General features: G+C 39.7%; 1 protein-coding gene across 3 annotated transcripts in view; it reads right to left on the bottom strand.

The window, feature by feature from the left end:
* The window catches only part of LOC129720220 (SKI2 subunit of superkiller complex protein), a 204,518-nt gene that overhangs the window by 99,386 nt on the left and 78,006 nt on the right, over nt 1-27,126 (bottom strand). For all 3 annotated transcript variants that reach the window (XM_055671669.1, XM_055671681.1, XM_055671675.1), the window contains exon 3: nt 21,127-22,112. In XM_055671669.1, the coding sequence (XP_055527644.1) occupies nt 21,127-22,112 (986 nt within the window). The remainder of the gene's footprint in view (nt 1-21,126; nt 22,113-27,126) is intronic.

The raw sequence follows: 27,126 nt of genomic DNA, 5'->3' as shown, positions 1-27,126 counted from the left end.
CTCACTGCTCGATACCGGGTAATGAGAAAGCGGACTCTTCGGCTAAGGTGGGCGCAACAAACGGTGATATTTATGAAAGACCAATTGCTTTTAATGAACACCCCACTCGAATTCGCCAGGACCTGACATACCATATGGCCACTTGAACACTAGCGAACAACAACAACGAACCATAACCAACAACTAGACCCCGCACAATACCTCCAGTACCCGAGGATTACAAGCCCCTGCCCCAGCTCATGACATCGGCCATTCGAAGAGCATCAGACAACCATTCAACAACAAAACACTGATTGGAAAATTCATGCTAGTTTTAAGTTAAACTTAATTTCAGCTCGTAGTCGGCAGCTAGGATAAAAAATTTGCTTTTAGTTTTTAAGTCATCAGATATAATTGGCGCCGTTAAACATTAAATTGTATTTGTGCCGTGTCAAATAAATGATATATGAGGAAAAAAAAATAACTGAATATCTTAATTTGCTCATATCATAGCACGTCATAGAACAAGTAACTCTATCATAACATTTATCCCCCTATGTTCTTCTTCTTCTTCTTCTTCTTACCCAGGATTAGAGCATAGGTGGATTTTTTTGTTCTGTTTATTTGACACAGGCTTCGCAGCAACTGATTCCTGCTGATAATAACAGTCTTCTCCCGAGCCGGGACTCGAACATGCAACGACTAGCAGTTTTGTGACGAAACGAGGGGGAGGGTAGGAGGTCAAGCTAAGCTACGTAGCAAATATGAAATTGAAAAATTTGGATTTATTCTAATTGTTTTTTTTCACGGCTTTGTTTGTTTATGTATGTTTTATTATCATTTTTAATTCTTTGTCTTGTCTTATTCATTTATGATACAATATATGTTTTTAGTAATGAAGTTTGCAAAAAAAGTCATTGGGGTGAGGTGAGGGTGGGGGGCGCGGTGAGGAGTTTGTTATAATTCTACGAAATTATCTATAGAGGTCTGACTTTGTGACGAAATGCTACGGTGGAAGAGGGGGAAGGGGGTAAGAAAAATTCAAAAAAAAAACTACGTCATTTATGCATGCTCCCTTAGTAGCTAGTAAACCTCATCACGTAAGCTGCTGTGATAACCAATACCGTTTTCCAGCGACACAAATTTGTTTTAAATACAATCCAATTAAACACACCATCTTGAAGAATGAAATGACTGCACCCGTGAGACACATTGTTTACAATTTTGAAATCATAGCAAACCTTAAATCAGGAAAAAACATGACCATTCGCCTGTTAGGAAACGGTTTAAAATTGAGAGAGGATAATTTCTACAATGTGATAAACCAATAAAATGAAGATTCATGTGAAAAGTGTAACCAAAACTCTCCTGTAACTTTTCGTGAAAATTATTCTAGAACGGGATTTTTTGCGTTACATCATTAACGGATGCTCCTCTAAGGAACAACTCTTCGATTACACAAACGCCTGCTAGAATACCATAAGGATATCAGCAGTTTATGTAGAAGCGCTTTCGTGCGTAGACAAAATCCAAAATCTTGCAAGTTTGAAAACGCTGTATCGCTGGAACGCTACATTTTGTTTTTTGCTGAAAAGTGATTCCTATGTAAAATCGTCTGCTAAACACATTGGCGTGGTCAAAATCAAAATCGAAGGGGGGGTATTCTGAGGAAATTGCAAGTTAAGTTTTGAATCGAAAAAAATGCAATGTTTGCAACACTGCAAAAAAAATTGATCACGTAGTTCGATTCTACATCTAAAACCCTTCAAAATGATATGTCAATATCACCTATACCTCTTCAGGGTCCCGAGATATTCACAAAATGAAAAAGGTGTTTTGCTAAATTCGCAAAAAGTGGAGGCAGTCCCATTGGCTGAGGGGTCCACCAATCGGTACAACACTTTGTATTTATGAGTTCCGGCCCAAAATACATCGACTCACAAATTTTGGTTGAAATCGGAGATGGTCGATGCATTTCGTGGGACACTTGACATGGAATGACCCATATAACGTTTTTGTAAAAAATTTTTGTATAAACTGTTTATGTATAAGAATAACATTCATATAAAATATTGATGGAAATAATCATTATAAACTACTCTGGTTTCATCTTCTTATCTTTCTGAAGAACGTAATGTAGGTTCCTCTCTCTCTCTTTTTCCTTTTTTTTCTTTTTTTTTACTAAAAAAATCTGTCCGTATGAACTATGTCTATATCTTTATTATTTTCAATTGCTATCTTTACATTTGATCCCATATCTTCTAAAATTTCATATGGTCCGTTATATTTTGTTTCTAATTTAGGTCCCTTTTCGGTCTTCACGAGGACCAATGTTCCTTTTGTAAAATTTGTGTCTTTGGCGTTTTGATTATATTTTGAAACTCTATTCGCCTTTACTTTGAGAAGATTCTCCCTAGCTTCTCTCTGAGAAACTTGTAGCTTGTATTCCAAAATACTCGTATAGTCGTCAGTGTTATATATTGGGTCTGTTTGGTACTGTCCAGTCAGATTTGAAGGAAGGGTGCAAAGTCTTCCAAAAACCAATTCGAACGGAGTCCTACCTGTTGCACTGTGTACCGTTGTATTATAGGCAAATTAGTAAAACGGTATCCAGGTAGTTTGTATAGTTTGTAGTTGTTCGTTTGTATGCGTAGAAAATTTCCAAGAACTTCATGCGAATTTTCCAACGCTCCAATTGTTTGATGGTGGTAAGCTGTGGAATTCAGCTTCTTCGCCTGTAATAGTTTACATATTTTTCTAATACAGTAGACATAAATTCGGTACCTCTATCTCTTAGACCTGTGCTAGTACACCATAATTCAAAATGACATTTTAAACAAACGCCTTTTTTTTATTTCAGGTGGAGGGGAAATTTGCAACCAAACCCCTGAGGTGACCAACCTCAGGAAGTGTGGGGTTGGTTTGAATCAGTGACCGGACCCACTAAAACCCCTTCTGTCTCCAGCCCATAATACTCCCCGGGACGACCGCTAAGTATTGCTTCGGGGAGCGGCTTTTATGCTTTGAGCAACCTCCTGTCTCTATAAGTCTCTTAGCTAATTAGCTAACTAACCTGGAGACTGGCCGTTAGCTAACACTGGCGTGTTGGTGGTCAACCTGTCGCCTGCTTTGCAACTCAAGGACTATTTGAGAGGCGGTTGCACAAACCGCCCTCCAGATGTTCGAGTCTTCACACATCCTATGAACTAGGTTGTCCGGAGTAGTGTCTGGCCCGCTCATAGCCATCATGTCACTCCGCGCACGCGCAAAACGAGGACATACGAAGAAGACATGCTCAGAAGTCTCTTCCGCATCCAGGCACTCGGGGCACATGGGGGATTCCGCATGTCCGAACCTGTATAGGTACTGCCTGAAGCAACCATGACCCGACAGAATCTGTGTCAGGTGGAAGTTGACTTCTCCATGGCGTCTCCCGACCCACCCGGATATCACCGGAATAAGTCGGTGCGTCCATCTACCTTTCGTGGAGTTGGACCATTCCTGCTGCCATCTGATCATCGATAGTGATCTTCTGGTACCTCGTATGCCCCTTGTGTCACGTTGTTCGAAGCATTCTACGTCCTCCCTAATGGCTATGCTGATAGGCATCATACCGGACAGGACACAAATTGCGTCGTATGACACTGTACAGAACGCACTCGCAATCCTCAGGCACATGAGCCTGTAGGTACTTTCCAGTTTGCCACGAGAACTGTTAGTATCTAGCGCTTTGGACCACACTGGCCCACCATACCTAAGTATGGACGAAACCACGCTGGCAAGAAGTTTACGCTTGCTGCCATTCACCGCTGAGCTGTTCGACATCATTCGAGATAGTGCTGCAATAGCAGTTGAAGCCTTCTTGCAAGCATAGTTGACGTGGCTCTTATATGTGAGCTTATCGTCAACCATAACCCCCAAGAGCTTCAAAGATCGCTTTGAGGTGATGGTGCAGTCTCCGACGCTGACCACCGCCTGGTGCTCTGTTTTGCGGTTATTCAAAACCGTTACCTCCGTCTTATGGTGCGCTAACTCCAGTTTCCTGGAGTGCATCCAGTCTTCGACCTTGCGTATACAGTGCGCGGCCGTCAACTCGACCTCCTCGATCGACTCGCCGTAGACCTCTAGCGTTATGTCGTCTGCAAAGCCGACGATCACAACTCCTACAGGGAACTTGAGTTTCAACACCCCGTCATACATGACATTCCACAACACCGGTCCCAGGATAGAACCTTGCGGAACTCCGGCGGTAATTGGGACGCACTTTTGACCCTCCTCCGTGTTGTAAACAAGTACTCGGTTCTGGAAGTAGTTTTCCAGAATCTTGTACAGCGACACCGGTACATGGATGCTCCTGAGCGCAAGCGCTATGGAGTCCCAACTGGCGCTATTGAACGCATTCTTCACGTCAAGCATGACGATTGCGCAACAGCGTATGCCCCTTCTCTTGCACTGGAGTGCTACCTCCGCCGTCTTGGTGACGGAGAGGATAGCATCCAGCGTGGACCTGCCCTTCCGGAAACCGAACTGGTTACTTGCCAGACCGTTTACACCCTCCGTGTACCTCACCAGTCTGTTGAGGATAATCCTCTCAAGCACCTTGCCCGCAGTGTCCAGCAGGCAGATAGGCCTGTATGCCGATGGGTCCCCTGGCGGTTTCCCAGCTTTCGGCAGTAAGACCAAACTCTGCCGCTCTCACCTGTCCGGGAAGAGGCAGTCATCCAGGCACCTCTGCATGACTGCCCGAAACAGTCTGGGGGCCATTTTAATCGCCAGCCTGATTGCCAGGTTAGGGATTCCATCCGGTCCCGGTGCCTTGCTCACCTTTAGGGAGTTGGCGATCACGATGAGTTCCTCGTTCGTAACCCTTACCTCTCCCTCGATCTCGACACGGCTGTCGTCGCTCACGGATTGGATGTTCGGCAGGTTGACCGACCATCCCTGGTCTGTGTCTGAGATACTGGAACGTCGGACGTGAGACTCGACTGCCGGAGGCCAAGGACTAGGCTCGTGGCGTGGAAAGAGTCCCCCGATGATACGCTCCAGCATCGCTGGTGAGCGCTCTGCAGGCGCCAGCGCGCCTTTGGTCTTGGCCATTACGATCCTATAGTCGTTACCCCACGGGTTCGTATTGGCACTCGCGCACAATCTATCGAAGCAGGCCCTCTTGCTGGCCTTAATCGCACTCTTTAGCGCCGATCTTGCAGAACCGAATGCTGCGCAGCGCTCAATCCTCTGTTCGTCTGTTCGCGCGCGCTGCATCCTCCGTCTTGCACGGAGGCACGCACTACGGAGGTCCGCTATCGCATCGGTCCACCAGTGAGCCGATGGCTTCCCATTTCTAGGTTGGCGGGTCTTAGGCATGGTGGCGTCGCACGCCCGCGATAGTACGGCAACTAATTGGTCAGCAGTCGGGCGGAGCCAACTGCCTCTATTGCACTCTCTTTCCATTGCTTCTTCGAATACCTCGGCATCGAAATGCGATGTCTTCCAGCCGCGGACGGTGTGAGAGTTGATTCTACCCATCACTCGCCTCCTCGCGTTGTTTCCTACACTATAGCAAACCGACTGGTGGTCGCTATTGGTGTAGCCATCGTCTACCCTCCAGTTCGTGATCAGTCCTGGGCTGGAGAACGTCACATCGATGATCGACTCCGCACCATTTCTGCTAAATGTACATTTGGTCCCAGTGGTTCTGTGGTTAGCGATGTCGGTCGGCTAGCTCTCCCACACGGTTGTGATATCGGGTTCGATTCCCGATCATGTCGAGGATCTTTTCGGACTGGAAATTTTCTCGACTCAGCACTGGGGCACGGTGTATCGTTGTACTTATCCTACACATGCAAAATGTGCCGAAAACAATATCGATAACGAATTCTCTCAACTAATCAAGTTGATCGAGACCGCATTAGCCTCCCAGGCTAGCGTGCGATATTGTTTTGTTGTTGTTTGTTCATTTGGTCCCAACGTTGGCCAGATCTAAGTTGAGCTTTGCCAAAGCTTCCAACAGGATCTGACCTCTCTGGTTCGTAGTGCGACTTCCCCACTCAACAGCCCAAGCGTTGAAATCGCCCGCCACCACCAACGGCGTTAGGCCCGTTAGCACCATGGATAGCTGGTCGATCATCTGAGTGAACCTTTCGGTGGACCAACGTGGCGGAGCATAGACACTGCAGTAGAACACTCCGTTCACCTTGGCAACCGAGTACCCTTCGTTAGAGGTGGAAACAACCTCCTGAACCGGGAATCTGCTTGTCGTCCATACGGCCGCCATACTGGACTTATCCGCAACCCAGTTACCGTTTCCGGGTGGAATGCGGTAGGGGTCCGATACGATGGCGATGTCCGACAGCGACTCAGTGACTTATTTTTTATTTTTTTATTTTTTATGTTCAATATCCTGACAGGAATTTTTCCGTTTTAGGGTTTTACAATTGCTCCTGCAATGTATACTTTTGGTTGTATCTCCTGATTTAGAATAATCATTTGTTCTGAGAAACAAGTTTCAACACAAGTAATAACTTCAGTTCGTGGAGGAATTATGAAACTCTCCTCAAATCGGGGGATTTTTAATGTCATTTTAGAATTTTCAAAATTTATCTTTGCTCCAAACTTTTTCAAAAAAAAAAAAAAAAAAGTTGGTTCCAAATAAACCTAAGACATTGGATGGTAGCTCATCCATAATGTGAAACGTAATCGGGTACATGTAGCCATTATATTCTGCAAAAGTATCTATTGTACCTAAAGTAGTGGTTACTGCATTTACACCACTTACTTCAATTATCCGTGATGTGTGAATTTAAATTTTTCGTCAAATGACGCTTATCGAGTAGACAGCATGATGCTCCACTGTCCACTACCAAATAGAAATTAGTGTTATCTATTTTGAAATTAAATCTGAGAGCTCTCTCGCCGCTAAAATTACTCACGAAAAAACTCTCTTACATTTGCTTCTGCTCGAGGTTGTTGCTCTTGTGGTTCTTCCGCCACATTTGCATTTCGTCTCTGGGGATTATTATTATTATTGGGGTTGTTGTTATTCCGAGGAGCATTTTTTCCATTGTTATTGTTGTAATTATTATTTTGGTAGTTATTATTAGGATAATTATTATTAGGATTGCAGTGGTTATTGTTGAAGTAACGTCGATTGTTTCGATTATTATTATTGTATCCTTGATTGTTATTAAAATATCCAGGGTTGTGGTTATTGTAATCACGGTTGTTATTGTAATAACCTTGGTTATAATTTCGTTGATTATTGTTATTGTGACGATAACCACGGTTATTATAAATGAGTCTTCGGCCTCCTCTACGGCCTGGGTTCCGGTTATTAAAATGATTATTGAAATGGGGAACTCTGTTTCTCTGAGCCCAGAATGCTGGCTCCGTCGATGATTGAGGTTGAACCTTCAATGCATCAGAAATAGCTAAAGTCAAAGTCTTTGGGTTTCTGGACTTTGCTAAATAAGCTGCCGATTTGTCTCTTAAACCATTTATAAAGGTGTGTACGGCTATAGGTTCCACCACTGGCCTAGCGGAAGCGTCGGTAGTAAACGGGGAGCCTTTGGAAATCCATGCAGCTGCCAGTTTCGTGGCTAGTTTTTCAATTTCACTGCCGAATTCGGTAACAGTTCTACCACTCTTCTGCTTTAACGATCGCAATTCAGCCTCCACCGCTATGGGGGTGAGCTGGACAGCAAAATTTTCTTTGAGTGTTGCTTTCGCTACCGCAAGGGTTTGAACTCCTTCGAGGGATCCGCGTGCAGCGCCCACTAATCAGGATTTGAGAGAAGTAAGTCTATGTCTCTTGGGTCGTTTTCTGTTATCGTTAAATTCAAGTCTCCCTTTAACAAGGTCAAACACTCAATGGCTATTGCTTTTAATTTTTTGTATCTTTGTCTAATGATAATATAGTCTGCGGTTCCTTCATCCGTTATTGTTATCTGCTTGATTTCTCGTAGCAGATCATGTACCGCTTTAATCTTTTTATGCCTAGTCGATGCTGTTAAATTCTTAAATTTCTTTAAACTAGCTAGCAACTTAATTAGAGTGTCACCAGCTTCAAAATTTTTTCCATTTAACATTAAAGCATACATCCCATCTACATAGTTATTTACTATATATATATATATATATATATATATATATATATATATATATATATATATATATATATATATATATATATATATATATATATATATATATATATATATATATATATATATATATATATATATATATATATATATATATATATATATATATATATATATATATATATATATATATATATATATATCCTATTATATATATATATATATATATATATATATATATATATATATATATATATATATATATATATTTATATATATATATATATATATATATATATATATATATATATATATATATATATATATATATATATATATATATATATATATATATATATATATATATATATATATATATATATATATAGATAAATATATATAAATATATATATATATATATATATATATATATATATATATATATATATATATATATATATATATATATATATATATATATATATATATATATATCCTATCCATATTTACTTACACGTATACGTGGATTAGCGTTTTTTTTTTTGTTGCTACTCCATAAGTAAAATAGAATACTTATACTTTTGTTAAACAACTCACGATACTCTCCTTTAGGCCAAAACGAGTTGGTCCAATTTACATTTCAGTGATTTCACTTATTATTCCACAACAGCACTGTATCTATTTCATCGTATTGCTGTCAGGTCGTTGAAAGTTGTCGTTGATGCGCTACATCCGATGGCTGCATTTGTAGCTAGGTGGTACAGGTGTTCCGAAAGTTTTAAGTATGCTTCGGCCTCTTCCGGCATAAATGGTCGTTGTTTTATATGGTCCAACAAAGTGTCTCTTAATTGCAATTAATGCCGACGGCAATACTGCATTTTTATTTTTTTCACTTATCGTTCGTAATTGTTCATAATTGTTTATTTTCCAGCAATAACGTCTGTCAAGCGTGCGATAGAACGTGCTGTGCGTTCCGCGTCCCGTGTTTTTGCACATTTATATCGCTTCTCTAATTCTAGAACTAAAGAGATAGCGACCACTACACAAATGACCCACAGGATGACACTATGTTCTTCGTGATATGAGGTGTGCAGGTCTTGATTGTTGACCACTTGCACCAAAGCATCACCACTGGTGTCCGTCTTAGATTGGGGTGTGCCCATTCTTAAATCGTCGTGAAATCGTTAACGCTCACTGTGGCCTCTTCTATTGGCGCATTTGGCCTGTTCTAGTTCATTCACTTTCGTCTTTTTGCGCACTGGGAGAAATTTCCCGATTCACAATCAATCACAATATTCATTGGTTTGTGCCAACGTAAGAACCCCGATAACACTCACGGAACGCGACGAGAGACAGGACACAACACTTATTGTTCTTACAAAACATAAAAAAGGAATTTGATTTACCTTTTTAGTCGACCGGTTTCGGGCAGCGATCTTGCCCATCAGCTGGACGATGTCCGACTAGTTGCGCATAGTAGTTGTTGTCTTCTATATATCACAATTTCACCACTGTTACAGCTTTGTCAGGTGGAAGAGCGAAGAGAGTATTGGGGGATCATCCTCATTCATTAATGGATTGTCGGCGGTGGTGATGTACATTGATTCCCATGCGTTTAGGTTCGATGTTTTTCGTACATTTTTTAATAATTTTGCATTTTCCCAGTCGATGGCATGGTTTTGGGATATGGTGTGTGCTGCCACGCTCGATTCATTAGCCCGATCGTTGTCAACTGCATTCTTATGCTCTCGCAGTCGCACTTTTAATTTCCGTCGTGTTTGGCCAATGTAAACCGCGGAGCAGTTTCTGCAGGGGATTTGGTAGACACCTGATTTTTCATCCGGGGGTACTTTGTCTTTTGAATTGCACAACAGATCTTTCAAGGTGTTTTCACTTTTGTAAACAGCATAGAAATCATGTTTCTGTAGTACGGATTGGACGGGATTGGTTATTTTTGGGTAAAATGGAAGACTGATTCTATGCTGTTCTTTTTTTTCCGGTTTTAGTGTTGTGCAATTTAGCCTGTGTTTTTTCCGTTGATGTTTTCGGAGAATTTTGTTTACAAAGTCTTTGTCATACCCATTCAACTCAGCAGCTTTATGTATCCTGTTTCTCTCGGTTTCAAAATCTTTTCTGTCCATCGGTATGTTGTATAGGCGGTGTGCCATAGAATGGAATGCTGCTTGCTTCTGGGCGCCGTAATGGTTAGAGTCGGATGTTATGTATCTGTCTGTGGCTGTTGGTTTTCGGTATATCGAGAATTTCAGTGTGTTATCTCCGTTTCTCTTTATCGTCAGATCCAAGAATGGCAGTGACCCATTGGTTTCTTTCTCTACCGTAAACTTTATCGTTCTGTGACGGGAGTTCAACAACTCGAGTGTTTGTATAAGATAGCGTTCTTTCACGACTGCAAAAATATCGTCCACATAGCGTTTCCACACTCGAGGGAAGTATTTCTCGGTCGATAGTGCCACCTCAAAGTCACTCATAAAAAGGTCTGCCAAAAGTGGGGATAACTTGTTGCCCATACTGAGCCCAAATACTTGCCTGTAAAACCTCCCCCTTACCGAAAAGAAGTTTTGGTTCATACAGGTTTCGGTAATCAGCAAATATGCTTCGATGTGATTGGGTGGTGCTTTCTTGCGTTCTAGGTGTCTGCGCAAGCTGTTCAATGCATCAGTCACTGGTACGCTGGGGAACAGAGCAGTGACATCAAATGAAACTAGAGCTTCACCTCTTCTTATCTCTACATTTTTTAGATGATCCACCAGTTCTACGGAGTTTTTAACGCTCATACCATGTGTTACGGGGTAATTTTTCATTTCGTCCACCACCCATGCAGCCATTTTTTCCGTCGGTGTGCAAATGTTTGACGATATAGGACGCATCGCCAGTGGACTTTTATGGATTTTTGGCAGGCAATACAAGGACGCAACTTTCGGGTTGGGGACATGAAACTTACGTTCTAATTTATCCTCTCCCATCAGACGCGCAACCTTTTGCCGAACAGTGTTAGCTTCTTCTGTCATTGTATTGAGTGGATCTTTGGGTTTCCCGTTTTTAAACTTGTACTCTTCGTACGGGCCAGCAGCGATCATATCTAAAACACGAGCATCGTAATCTTGTTTATCCATGATCACCACTGCATTCCCCTTATCCGCACGAGAGTATACAACATCACGGGCCTTAAGCTGGCGTATTGTACACCACGCATCAAAACTCAGCTGTTTATCGTTCTTCTGTGCGCGTGTTACATTCGACATACAACGTTCAACATCATGACGAATTGCTGATTTAGATGCGAAACTGTTGTACTGAATGGCACTTTCAATATTGTTTACTGTATCGGCAACAGGGGGGCACGAAGGGGAAACAGCAAAATTCAATCCCTTGTTCAACAACTCCAACTCCGGCTGTGTGAGTTGGGTGGACGATAAATTGACGACAAAATTATCGATGTGTTGTGGAGATCGCTTTGCTTTTCTTGGTGCTTGCGTTTGTGAGAGGGCCAACAATTTTTTACGGTGTCTTCTTTTCGTAGCTATGACGTGCCAACGGAGATTGCGACTTGTTCTACACATCATAGTTTGCCAACACTCTTTCTTTCCCTCCATACACTGATGAACGATACACTCTGTGGCATTATGGTAGACGGTTTTCTTAAGCATCTCCACAACACATCGATAATTTTGTCGTCAATTTATCGTCCACCCAACTCACACAGCCGGAGTTGGAGTTGTTGAACAAGGGATTGAATTTTGCTGTTTCCCCTTCGTGCCCCCCTGTTGCCGATACAGTAAACAATATTGAAAGTGCCATTCAGTACAACAGTTTCGCATCTAAATCAGCAATTCGTCATGATGTTGAACGTTGTATGTCGAATGTAACACGCGCACAGAAGAACGATAAACAGCTGAGTTTTGATGCGTGGTGTACAATACGCCAGCTTAAGGCCCGTGATGTTGTATACTCTCGTGCGGATAAGGGGAATGCAGTGGTGATCATGGATAAACAAGATTACGATGCTCGTGTTTTAGATATGATCGCTGCTGGCCCGTACGAAGAGTACAAGTTTAAAAACGGGAAACCCATAGATCCACTCAATACAATGACAGAAGAAGCTAACACTGTTCGGCAAAAGGTTGCGCGTCTGATGGGAGAGGATAAATTAGAACGTAAGTTTCATGTCCCCAACCCGAAAGTTGCGTCCTTGTATTGCCTGCCAAAAATCCATAAAAGTCCACTGGCGATGCGTCCTATATCGTCAAACATTTGCACACCGACGGAAAAAATGGCTGCATGGGTGGTGGACGAAATGAAAAATTACCCCGTAACACATGGTATGAGCGTTAAAAACTCCGTAGAACTGGTGGATCATCTAAAAAATGTAGAGATAAGAAGAGGTGAAGCTCTAGTTTCATTTGATGTCACTGCTCTGTTCCCCAGCGTACCAGTGACTGATGCATTGAACAGCTTGCGCAGACACCTAGAACGCAAGAAAGCACCACCCAATCACATCGAAGCATATTTGCTGATTACCGAAACCTGTATGAACCAAAACTTCTTTTCGGTAAGGGGGAGGTTTTACAGGCAAGTATTTGGGCTCAGTATGGGCAACAAGTTATCCCCACTTTTGGCAGACCTTTTTATGAGTGACTTTGAGGTGGCACTATCGACCGAGAAATACTTCCCTCGAGTGTGGAAACGCTATGTGGACGATATTTTTGCAGTCGTGAAAGAACGCTATCTTATACAAACACTCGAGTTGTTGAACTCCCGTCACAGAACGATAAAGTTTACGGTAGAGAAAGAAACCAATGGGTCACTGCCATTCTTGGATCTGACGATAAAGAGAAACGGAGATAACACACTGAAATTCTCGATATACCGAAAACCAACAGCCACAGACAGATACATAACATCCGACTCTAACCATTACGGCGCCCAGAAGCAAGCAGCATTCCATTCTATGGCACACCGCCTATACAACATACCGATGGACAGAAAAGATTTTGAAACCGAGAGAAACAGGATACATAAAGCTGCTGAGTTGAATGGGTATGACAAAGACTTTGTAAACAAAATTCTCCGAAAACATCAACGGAAAAAACACAGGCTAAATTGCACAACACTAAAACCGGAAAAAGAAGAACAGCATAGAATCAGTCTTCCATTTTACCCAAAAATAACCAATCCCGTCCAATCCGTACTACAGAAACATGATTTCTATGCTGTTTACAAAAGTGAAAACACCTTGAAAGATCTGTTGTGCAATTCAAAAGACAAAGTACCCCCGGATGAAAAATCAGGTGTCTACCAAATCCCCTGCAGAAACTGCTCCGCGGTTTACATTGGCCAAACACGACGGAAATTAAAAGTGCGACTGCGAGAGCATAAGAATGCAGTTGACAACGATCGGGCTAATGAATCGAGCGTGGCAGCACACACCATATCCCAAAACCATGCCATCGACTGGGAAAATGCAAAATTATTAAAAAATGTACGAAAAACATCGAACCTAAACGCATGGGAATCAATGTACATCACCACCGCCGACAATCCATTAATGAATGAGGATGATCCCCCAATACTCTCTTCGCTCTTCCACCTGACAAAGCTGTAACAGTGGTGAAATTGTGATATATAGAAGACAACAACTACTATGCGCAACTAGTCGGACATCGTCCAGCTGATGGGCAAGATCGCTGCCCGAAACCGGTCGACTAAAAAGGTAAATCAAATTCCTTTTTTATGTTTTGTGAGAACAATAAGTGTTGTGTCCTGTCTCTCGTCGCGTTCCGTGAGTGTCACAATCAATCATAGTTTAGTTTATGTTCTTTCTCCTATTAGCGCTTTTTGGGGATTTTTTCTTTTTTTTTAATTATGTTTCACTTTGTTTCACTTAGTTTCAGGTGTATTTTTTTTCTCAGCCCACTGCTGGCAAAACCGAACTGTACGTTGCCTGTAGCGGCAATAAGGACCACGACATATTGGATCTGATCCTGCGATTTCCTGGCAGGATCGCCATGAAATACACTAAGGTCGCTTATTACGCGGTTTTTTTACGCGGGTTTCTTTTTACGCGGATTCCGGAATTTACGCGTTTTTTTTACGCGGACTCCGGAATTCACGCGGTTTTTTTTACGCGGATTCCGGAATTTAGCGGTTTTTTACGCAGATTCCGGAATTCACGCGGTATTTTTTTGCGCGGATTTCGGTTTCCCTTTACTCGGAATGCAGAATTAACGCTGGTTTTTTTTACGCGGATTCCGGAATTTAGGCGGTTTTTTTACGCGGATTCCGGAATTTAAGCGGTTTTTTTTACGCGGATTCCGGAGTTTACGCGGTTTGTTTTACGCAGGTTCCGGAATTTACGCGGTTTTTTATGCGGCATGTATCCCCCGCGTAAAAATCGACTTTAGTGTAATGCATAAAATGTTTAAGTGTTCTGGGGTTCGCGTTCGGCAATAATTAAAAACTTAGACCTCTCGAGTGTACGGTCCAATCAAGAATAATTTATTCATTCTATTCCTTAGTCTATACAGGCCGTACGATCGCAGATCAATACGTGACCTTTAATGCTGTGCTCAGCACAATCGCCGTCGCTCGTTCATCGTGCGGGTGGCGTGATAGCGTTTATGCTGATCACAGTGTTTACACTATTTAAGTTTATTTTATTTTCTTTCGCTTATCTTAAAAGGGCCGTATCCACCACAGCTCTTTTCACACGCTAATATATCCCGATTGAACTTCGAGGTGCGAGAAAATGAAACATCATGAACTTGATTCGGCGCAACTCACCGAAGCCACGATATGAAAAGAATCAAATTGTTCTTCCTATCTATCTCTTTTCGTCACATTCGCTCATGATATACCCAGAGCAAATATCGTAGATGAAATATAATGAAATGATTCGTGATGTTCGACGAAATATCCCGATCTTTACCCGCTCTTCAACCAGATGACTGATTGTACCTATACATTTAATTGACGACAAGTACACTGAAGGGGCTGTTGAGTGGTTCTAATGTAGGGCTTTATAGTCGTTGCAGATGACAGTCCAAACTGAACTTATGAGTAGTAAGAGTTGGAAAGCCATACCTCTCCGCTGGGATAGGGTAATTATATATCGTACAGATGAAAACGATAAGTGTGTTTTATGGTAAAGCATTCATACGCTATAACAAAGCAAAGCCTTGGTGCCATATTCCGATTCGGAACTTGACCTTCTGTTTATAAACACAGACATATGGGTCAGAATTAGTGGAACGGATCACTGAAAATCGCGATGTCTAATTTTTTCAAATAAGTATTAAAAACATCAAGAGTTTCACTCGGGAAGTTGATTTTCCAATTTTTATTGAATTCGAGTAAGTTTTCAAGTTGTTATTGTCATTTGAAATTTAGGTCAAAATTGTTTTTAAACAGACATAGCTTTAAAAAAATTGCATCGAATTTGAAGAAATTTTCACAGCAGATGCATCCTAAGTTGTAGTTTACAAAAATATTTTTTTTGGAGAAAAAAAATATTTTTTCAGTAGTAACTATTTAAAACAATATGTTGAAAATCTATGTTCTGGGGTACTGAAAAATCTGAAAAAAGTATTTTTGACGAAATTTCGAAACTTCCCTGAAAATTTCGCGGTGGTGTTTTTTTCATCAAAAGATATGGGCTTTCAAATTCTGTAATGTTTGTAAAATTAGTTTGATAGAAATGATTTTTAGTCGCAAAATATTCAGAATATGCTTAGTCTGTTACCCGACGCGTGGCCTGTGGCTGAAAGCCACCCTAATAAAGTAATAAAAGAAAAGTTACCCAACTTAATGATGAAGACAGTATACTTTATGCCCCTAACAACTCGCAAGTCTACCTACACATTTTACTAAAAAATAATGCAAAATTTAGTTAGGGGACAACCGTACAGAACGCATCAGCTGGGTAAGATTGCCCGTGCTATTATTTCTAGTCATTATAGACCGTTCCGATAATTATAAATAAACTTACGATCAACCGTCATTTCAAATAACGTGTAGTATTCAACCAAACGTTGGCTGCGTCCTGTTGTTTACATCCGTCCTTAAACTCAGAAACAGATGATGTCATTTTTTCTAACAATTAGTGCGAAATTTTGAAAATGTGTGGCATTTCTCCCGAGCAAAGAAAGCGAATTGTGCACAAATGGGGTACCGTGAGTGGTCTTTCTATAAGAAAATTAGCCAGAGAAGAAGGTATAGGTGTCGGAGCAGTTCAAACCGCATTGCGGAAGTATTGTGAAGAGTGCACATTTACTGATGCCCCAAGACGTGGTAGAAAACCCGGGCCTATTGATCCCACAATGGACAAAAAACTTAAGGAATACTACAAGCGGCATCCTTCAGTATCAGTACGAGATGTGGCGAGAAAGCTTGGAACTTCGGCGAGTAACGTTATGCGTGCCAAGGGAAGAATGGGTCTGCAGACCCGTCGGAAGCAGAAGCAGCCAAAACGAAATCCAAAACAAGCTGAATCTGTGAAACCGAGAGCTCGGAAGCTTTATGACAAACTTCTGACCAAAATATGGGGTGTGTTATCATGGATGACGAAACCTACATAAAACTGGACTATAAGACTCTGCCAGGACCGCAATTTTATACATCACCGAAGGAAAAGGATGTCCCTGGACCAGTGAAAGCCATTTACACCGAAAAATTCGGCAAGAAGGTAATGGTTTGGCAGGCCATTTGTGAATGTGGGAAAATATCTCGTCTATTCATTACGAATGACACAATGAATGGTAAAATTTACGTGAAAGAGTGTTTGCAGAAAAGGTTGTTACCCATGGTTAAGCAGCATAACAATCCTCCAATCTTTTGGCCCGATCTTGCTTCCTGCCATTACTCTAAGGATGCACTAGGGTAGTATAAAACAAATAATGTCACATGTGTCCCAAAGGAGATGAATCCTCCAAACTGCCCTGAAATTCGCCCTATTGAAACTTTTTGGGCTTTGACCAAGGCAAAGCTGAGGAAATATGTCAAACCAGCGGACAATGTTGAAAAATTTAAAAAAGATTGGCTTAAAGTGGTAAAAATGGTCGGAGAACACACTATGCAAAAGCTTATGAGTAGTGTTAAGAGAAAAGTTAGAGAACTCGCGTATCCTACGAAAAATAATCCCAACTTGAATTGAAACTGGAAAGTAAACACTTATTATCTATATTTCAGAATAAAATGACCCGAAAAATCCTGTATTTTTTGTTTTACTCAAGAAAGAAGATGTATTTATAATTTTCGGAACAGTCTATATGCTGCACTTTTTGGTATGAGAACTGAAGAAAACTGGGTTTAAGAGCATTTCTCGCTTGAAAATGCGTTGCGGCACCAATTTTTAAGGCTTTTATCTTTTGATAAAAAAACGAAACCATCGCGAAATTTTCAGGGAAGTTTCGAAATTTCGTCAAAAATACTTGTGATTTGTTTCAGATTTCAGTGCCCCAGAACATAGATTTTCAACATATAGTTTTAAATAGTTACTATCGAAAAAATATTTTTTTTCTCCAAAAAAATATTTTCGTAAACTACAACTTAGGATGCATCTGCTGTGAAAATTCCATCAAATTCGATGCAATATTTTTAAAGCTATGTCTATTTAAAATTTGACCATTTTGACCTAAATTTCAAATGTACAACTGTTTACAAATGTTTACAACTTGTAAACATACTCAAATTCAATAAAAATTGGAAAATCAACTTCCCGAGTGAAACTCTTGAAGTTTTTAATACTTATTTGAAAAAATTAGACATCGCGATTTTTAGTGATCCGTTCACGAATTCTGACCCATATGTGCTATAACAACAGCACCTAAATAAGGTTAATGAGAAAGGACCATATTTGAGTTTTATTTAAGGTCAAATCCGAATGGTAGATATGTACCAGCATAATCAAAATTATGCACGGCAATTCAATGGAATGAGTTATCATTTTCTTCTACAGCTTTTTCGATTTTAAACCGTTTACTTTGATTTCGGTTATTATCCATTGCTTATAAGCTCAGCTTGAAAAACATTAAACAAGCATACAATTGCTGTCACAGCCAGAAATGCACCTCGAGTCTGTAAGACTTCCAAACAACTACTAACAATATTCTCGCCCGAGCGGTTGAGTGAAACAAAAAATATCAAAACCTAATATCAATATGAGTTCGTGCGGTCGTTGATAGGTAGGTTGATAGATAGCACGAAGGCGTTACGCTGCTCATATGAATCGAATCCCGATTGCGTTCCGCTCGCATGTGACATGAAGACCAAAAATATTCTCTACGATGCCAGCAGAAACTTATTCTCGTATGGTGTTTTCATGAACTTTTAGATTATATATCGTTGATGATCTTCTTGTGCGAAGTTCTCTGGCGATTTTTCTTTGCATTGAGCGGTGAGTGAACTTTTTTTTATCATGATTATTCCAACACTGGTGACACGTATGAAAATTGTCCTCATGGGTGTCACCCCCTAGAGGATGTCACCCGGTGCGGACCGCTTCCACCACGCTATGCCAGTGACATGAAGAGTCAAACTGACGTTAGGGAACATTCGTAAATGACGTAGCATTCGAGGGGGGAGGAGGGGGTTTGCAGTTTTGTGACGAAAGGTGACGAGGGGGAGGGTGGGGAGTTCAAACCAAGCTACGTAGCAAATATGAAACTAAGAAAAAAATTTGGATTTCTTTCTAATTGTTATTTTTTATCACTGTTTTGTACGTTTTGGATTATTTTTATTACTTTCTTGTCTTTTGTTTTTCATTTATGATGACACCGTATTTTGTCAAAAGGGTAGGTAACATATTACGAATTTTTCCGACATTATGGCGCGTAAAAAGTTGGATAGCCCTGCTTTCCGCTAAGTCAGCATATCCAGGGAGTGACCATCTCTGCCGCTCATAGCAAGTCCGTCCCATTTGCGTTTTGGTGCTGATGAGAAAACAGCAATTGAAAATCGTGACACTTTGAGTGAAATTTTGCACTCAAATGCTTTTTCAATCAAAACCATCAACAGAATTTAGTACTGCAATGACAATCTAACACTTTTGCATCATAAAACTTGCATAAACACCGGAATTTGATAAAAATTTGTTGATAATCATAAGCTGGGACTCACATGCGATTACTTTTAGAGCACATAGCCAGAATGATAGCAAGTCAGTCCCATAGCCAGCTACGACCGGTGATGAAAAACAAACTAGTGCAAATCGATGGCGGTGCTATAGCTTGCGTTTGGAATGAATCTATCGCTGGTCAATTCATAAATGACCTTCTCTCGTGCTTCATTAAACAAGTTTTTTGTGAGATGCATAACACAATGTACCAACTGCGCCGCTCAGAATAAAATTAGATTTTGTTTTTACATTTGATACTAATGATAAATTCGAAATCAGTTTATGTGTAGGAACTTGTTCTAAATTTTCCTGAGAGCGGTCACACGTTCGTGACGGCGGACAGCTTCCACGTAGCAGTGGAAGCAAATATGAAAGAACACCTATAGGAAAATGTTTGCTCCGTTAAAAAACAGCTAAGGAGCGTTCTGAAGTATTTGATATGACTGACAAATTCTTCAAAACGAAATTCACGATAATAATTGTACAATTCTTGCCCACGTCTTTTCATAAAATACGGATTAAATACGAAAACTAGTATTTACTAAAGAATGCTTTAACTAACAATACAGTGACACACCTGAAGCGTTCACTGTCAACAAACAATAGTTGAAAAAAGCTACTGGTGGAAACTTTGTCTTGAAGAAAACATTGTACTATCACCTAGAGCCACACGATGTAGAACGCGTAAAATTCAATCGAACCTCCTATCGAATATCATTTGGTACATCCAATTCTAAACCTGAAGACCATGCGTTGTGGTAAATATCACATTTTTCATAATCATTATTGGCTGTGGGGTAAAATTGCAAAGATTTTTGCAATAGGACCGACTTGCGATCACTTTTGCTATGGGACAAACCGACTTGCTATTTTTTTCATAGTTCCTCAGAACAAAGTATTCAAAAATATTTGTTTTATCGAAAGTAGATATAAAAAGGAATTGATTCCATAAATAATCTCAAAATTGACAAAAATGCAATTGGGACGGACTTGCCATGAGCGGCATAGTCTGGTCTCTACACTTATTGTATCCTTCCGTTGCACGTGTCAGCATGTGCGATACTCTAGACTAACATAGCTATTTGCAATGATACGATGATAATATAATATACTATGATTGATCGTTACGAGTTAATAGTGACGATCAATCATACTTACGATGGTGATAATCATGATCATTATTATGATAACACTGGTCAATAAAAGATTATAACCACTTCTGTGAGTTTTGGTGTCCATAACCACTAACTTTTTTTCAGAGACTCAAATGAGTTTTCTCGTAAACAAAAAAGCAAAACGTTGGAGCAACGAACCCGGCGAGTAATTACTATGCGAACTCCTACGTAAATTGATACGTTTTGATACTGGCTAGGAACACCAACATTCATAGGAACGGTTGAAAAGCTATAATCCCTCTTTTTTCCGGTTTCAGCTTGTGGAATGCACTTTTTTTCATTTTGTCGACCAGTGAAATAATTATAACTATGGATTCCAAAGATAAATAGATCACAATTTGATAATCTGTTTGCGAATCCGATGCACGATACCTGGGTTTCTTAGCACTACCTCTCATTTTATAAATTTTGCATTTTATTTCATACACTAAAGTCGCTTTTAATTTCGTTTTTAATTTCGTGGTACGTCTGTTTGTCTGTGAGCTTACTGCCCGTCTCCAAGCAGAAAGTTAAGAGACTTAAGACAGTTAAGGCTTTATTGAAAAGTAGAACCAAAAACCGAATCGGAGATTATAGACGGGCTGGAGACTAGATGATTTCAGTGAGTCGTGCAAGCTGAGTTCTTTTTTAAGATTTCCCAATTACCTCAAATACAATCTCTATCTTTCATACAAACCAGAACAAAATCAAGAAGAGAAAACAAAAAAAAACGAACAACTTTTGAATTTACAAATATACTCACCATTAACTGGATCCAATTGTCAAGGTATTCCGCTGCAGCATCATAAAATTTACACAATGGTTGCATATGGTCGCCTAACTTGCAAAGTTCCGAAATTTTCTTTTCCATTTTGCTGAGTTCAAATTTATTTTCCGGCAACTTCAATTGTTTCCCAAATTCTCTAAAACTATGCCGCATCATATTTTCGACTGTAACTAGCTCAACACGCAATAAATATAAAATCATGGCATAAGTTAATCGAAACTGAGACTCCAACCGCATTGGTTTTCCTAATATCATATTCTTCAAATCATTTTCTTCGGGAACATTCATTTTGCAAATAATTATAACAGTGCCGTCTGAATCTAACCCTCGTCGTCCTGCACGACCCGCCATTTGTGTGTATTCAGCCGGCCGTAACATTCGTGTTGTTTGACCATCGAACTTTTTAGTTGAATCAAACACAACAGTCTTAGCAGGCATATTGACACCCATAGCAAATGTTTCGGTGGCGAACAATATTTTCACTAAACCACGAGCGAAGAGCATTTCAACTATCTCTTTGAGGATAGGCAATATCCCACTGTGATGGATTCCGATTCCACGCTGAAGACAGTTTTGAATTTGAATAACTTGCGGAAGTACACGATCTGGTCCTTTCAGCCTTTGTAAACATGACTGAAAGAATGATGTAATAAAATATTTTTCTCTAGCTGTTGTTAAGTCACATGACATTAGCGCATTTGCATTGTTATCACAGCGATTACGGGAAAGGGTGAACGCAACCACCGGTAGATTGTCCGTTTTTTGAAGGTAATCGATCAAACCAATCCAAAGAGTTTGTTCTTGTTTATGGTTGAACTGGCCTTGGCGATTAGGAACTCTTGTGTTATTTTTCGCTTGTTTTGCCGTAGAAGCTTCTTTTGCTTTTTTGTAGCCATCGAATAAAAACGTATTGAACTCATTTACTATTTGAAAAATATCGTTTTTGGATTTTCCACCGCAACCTGAAAAGAACTGGCACTTGTAAACTTAAAAATTTCCGCATGTTAGTGGTTGAAAAACAAAAGAGTTAATAATCATAATGCTTTCAATGAACGTAATTTAAAAGACAAAAAATTTACAACGCTTTAACACTGAATGCGACATAATTACATACAGATAAATGTTTAGGTTTCGCCTCATTCTAAATTAAAAAGGATTTGAAATATACCCACGTTCCCAGAGGAAGAACAATTGAACCACCTCATGCAAACAATTGTTCTACCAGTATTTGAATGTTTTTCTTACGTGCTAGTGTTATTTCTAGTGTATTTCAGACAGTTTTCAATTTGATCCTTTGACATTGTGATGCCAATGGTCCCGCAATGTAGATTATACTGACGCATCATGCGATCTTTGGGACCGTTTTTGTACACTTTTTCTGCACTGCTGATCGGAGGAAAATTTGTTTTTGTCCTAAGTTGTGAGGTTGGATTTGGCTGAAACTTTGCATAGACGTTTCTATAGGCGAAAGATGCCATTCTGTGCTATTTATAAAAACTACAAAAGATTATCTAAACAAAGAAACCGGTCCTACATGGAAAAATCAGGAAAAAAAATTATATTTAGAAAAAAATTGATTTTTTTTTCAAAGGGTACTTTTTTATGAAAGGACAAAATTGTTATTTACAACTTTGCCAAAGACACTATACCAATCAAACAAACCGTTTTGACTGTAGAAATGTTTGTACACTACACTTTTATTTCACTTCACTTTTAATTCTATCACTTTTTTCACTTAACATATGCAAATGCGCATTTCAACGCTGACATAGCGCTTTAATCAGTGCTTAGATGGACTAGCATACAGGGGATAGTCAAAATAAGTAGGATAGGCCAAATTTTGATGAAATTTGAAATGCTGTAGCTTTGCTAAATGTTATTCGATTTTAATAATTCAAACACCATTGAACTGGAAAACTTTTGAAGTTTCATTCTCTGACCTCACATCTGGCCTAGGTAACCGGGATTTGGTAATGGGTTACCTGATAAAAATGCTTATTTGCATCATTGGCATAGATGACAAAATCATTTCTGAAGCGAATGGTTCATCAAGATCCGGGATCGGCCAAGAACTCATCGAGAAATGGCTATTTTTCATCCAGAAGTCCTCAAAGGAACCTTTAGTAGGGGACATTTACGTTTTTACACCAAATATAGCGTGTTAGGTCTCTATCTTCATCTCTATCTATATGTTTATATATATATATATATATATATATATATTATATATATATATATATATATATATATATATATATATATATATATATATATATATATATATATATATATATATATATATATATATATATATATATATATATATATATATATATATATCTATATATATATATATATATATATATATATATATATATATCTATATATATATATATATATATATATATATATATATATATATATATATATATATATATATATATATATATATATATATATATATATATATATATATATATATATATATATAAATATATATATATATATATATATATATATATATATATATATATATATATATATATATATATATATATATATTTTTTTTTTTTTTTTTTTTTTCTTCATCTATGGTTTATTTGACACGGCACAAATACAATTCAATGTTTAACGGCGCCAATTATATCTGGTAGCTTACTTTCTAAAGTATCTTAATAACTAAAAGCAAATTCTTTATCCTCGCTGCCGCCGACTACGAGCTGAAACTAATTCTAACTTAAAGCTAGAATATTTTGCATTAAAAGCACAGGTTTGCTGTTTGATGGTTTTCATTGCCATTAGTAAGCAGCATATTAAATTTGTTGAACGAGACGTCGAGGGAGACATCGATGAGCACTCTTTGGAACACAGCCCGAAGAATGCGGAATCGCGTAACGGTCAACGAAAGCGAGGAGTCTTCAAGTCGGTGGATATTTGATTTTGCCAGGAAAGTATGTCCGGACTCTGTTCCTGCGCAAAACTTTGTTCGCGATACGTCTCCGGGTCACGACGCGATAGAATCACCTTTTACGATGGCAGAATTTTCAGTTGCCCCTTCTGTCCTGTAACAATAACGCGCCTGGGTTAGATAGAATCAAATTCAACTTGTTGAAGAATCTACCCGGCAATGCCAAGAGGCGCTTGTTGAACTTGTTCAATAAGTTCCTGGAGCAAAACATTGTAGCGCAGGATTGGAGGCAAGAGAAGGTGATCGCCATCCAAAAACCAGGGAAACCAGCTTCTGATCACAACTCTTATAGGCCGATTGCAATGCTATCCTGTATCCGGAAATTGATGGAAAAAATTATACTCCGTCGTTTAGACCATTGGGTCGAATCAAATGGTCTACTATCAGATACTCAATTTGGCTTCCGCCGCGCCAAAGGGACGAATGATTGTCTTGCGTTGCTTTCAACAGATATTCAGCTGGCGTATGCTCGCAAAGAACAAATGGCGTCTGCGTTCTTGGACATTAAGGGGGCTTTTGATTCCGTTTCTATTGACATTCTTTCGGGTAAACTGCACCGACAAGGATTTTCTCCAATTTTGAACAATTTTTTGCACAATTTGTTGTCCAAAAAGCACATGCATTTTACGCACGGCGATTTGGCAACTTTTCGCATTAGCTACATGGGTCTTCCCCAGGGCTCATGTTTAAGCCCCCTTCTTTACAACTTTTATGTAAATGACATCGACGAATGTCTGGCAAATTCATGCACGATAAGACAACTTGCAGACGACAGTGTAATCTCTGTTACAGGAGCCAAAGCTGCCGATTTGAAGGACCATTGCAAGATACCTTGGACAATTTGTCTGCTTGGGCTTTACAGCTAGGTATCGAATTCTCTCCGGAGAAGACTGAGATAGTAGTTTTTTCTAGGAAGCATGAACCTGCTCAGCTTCAAACACAATTAATGGGTAAAACGATTTCTCAGATTTTGGTACACTAATATCTTGGTGTCTGGTTCGACTCTAAAGGCACCTGGGGTTGTCACGTGAGGTATCTGATGAAAAAATGTCAACAAAGAGTGAAGTTTCTTCGTACAATAACCGGACAATGGTGGGGAGCCCGTCCATGAGACCTTATAAGACTTTACCAAACAACGATATTGTCTGTTATTGAGTACGGGTGTTTCTGCTTCCGCTCCGCAGCAAACACACATTTGATCAAACTGGAGCGAATACAATATCGTTGTTTGCGTATCGCCTTAGGTTGCATGCAATCGACCCATACGATGAGTTTGGAGGTCTTAGCTGGAGTTCTACCTTTGAAAACCCGCTTTTGGAGCCTGTCTTCTCGTATTCTTATCAAATGTGAGGTCTTGAACCGTCCTGTGATTGAAAATTTTGAAAGGTTAATCGAACTTAATTCTCAAACCCGTTTTATGACATTGTATTTCAATCACATGTCCCAAAATATCAATCCTTCTTCGAATATTCCAAATCGTGTCGACTTATCAAATACTTCTGATTCTACTGTGTTTTTCGATACATCCATGATAGAAGAAACTCGTGGAATCCCGGATCATTTACGCGTGCAGCAGATCCCTAAATTTTTTTCCAATAAATATCGAAACATCAACTGCGACAATATGTACTACACTGACGGATCACTTCTTGATGGGTCCACTGGCTTCGGTATCTTCAATAACAATTTAACCGTCTCCCATAAGCTCGATAATCCTGCTTCTGTTTACGTCGCAGAATTAGCTGCAATTCAGTACACCCTAGGGATCATCGAAAAATGCCCACGGACCATTATTTCATCTTTACGGACAGTCTCAGTTCCATTGAGGCTCTCCGATCGATGAAAGATGTTAAGCACTCTCCGTATTTCCTGGGGAAAATACGGGAACATCTGAGTGCTTTATCCGAAAAAATCTACTCAGATTACCTTAGCGTGGGTCCCTTCTCACTGCTCGATACCGGGTAATGAGAAAGCGGACTCTTCGGCTAAGGTGGGCGCAACAAACGGTGATATTTATGAAAGACCAATTGCCTTTAATGAATTTTTCGCATTTGTACGTCAGAATACGATCATCAGTTGGCAAAATTCTTGGACCAAGGGGGAACTGGGAAGGTGGTTACATTCCATAATCCCCAAGGTGTCGACGAACCCGTGGTTCAAGGGGTTGGATGTAGGTCGGGATTTCATTTGCGTGATGTCCCGGCTTATGTCCAATCACTATAGATTTGACGCGCATCTCCGTCGTGTTGGGCTCGGGGAAAGTGGTATCTGTGCCTGTGGTGAAGGTTATCACGACATAGAGCACGTTGTTTGGTTATGCCATGTACACCGTGACGCCAGGTCTAGATTAATAGCTTCCTGCAGGCCGAAGGTAGGCAGCCGGCTGTTCCTGTTCGTGATGTCTTGGCGAGCCGTGACCTTATCCTACATGTCCCTTATATACGTTTTCCTGAAATCGATCCACGCCCCAGTTTAGTCCCTATCCCCTTCCGCCTACATCCAACCAAACGACAAGAACACGTTAAGACCCCGGATCCGGAAACAGCAATCAGACCCGCACGATACTCTCAAGGCCCGATGGAAACAACCCAATATGCCAGTCCGTAATATCTTGGCCCAGCAGCGGAACAAATTTAATATGCTGCTTACCTATGGCAATGAAAACCATCAAACAGCAAACCTGTGCTTTTAATGCAAAATATTCTAGCTTTAAGTTAGATTTAGTTTCAGCTCGTAGTCGGCAGCGAGGATAAAAAATTTGCTTTTAGCTATTAAGATACTTTAGAAAGTAAGCTACCAGATATAATTGGCGCCGTTAAACATTGAATTGTATTTGTGCCGTGTCAAATAAACTATAGATGAAGAAGAAAAAAATATAAATATATAAATATATATATATATATATATATATATATATATATATATATATATATATATATATATATATATATATATATATATATATATAATATATATATATATATATATATATATATATATATATATAT

This window comes from Wyeomyia smithii, chromosome 1 (genome assembly GCF_029784165.1).
Source record: "Wyeomyia smithii strain HCP4-BCI-WySm-NY-G18 chromosome 1, ASM2978416v1, whole genome shotgun sequence".
Lineage (NCBI taxonomy): Eukaryota > Metazoa > Arthropoda > Insecta > Diptera > Culicidae > Wyeomyia > Wyeomyia smithii.
The sequence above is the reverse complement of the archived record's forward strand: the minus strand, read 5'-3'. Positions and strand labels throughout refer to the sequence as shown.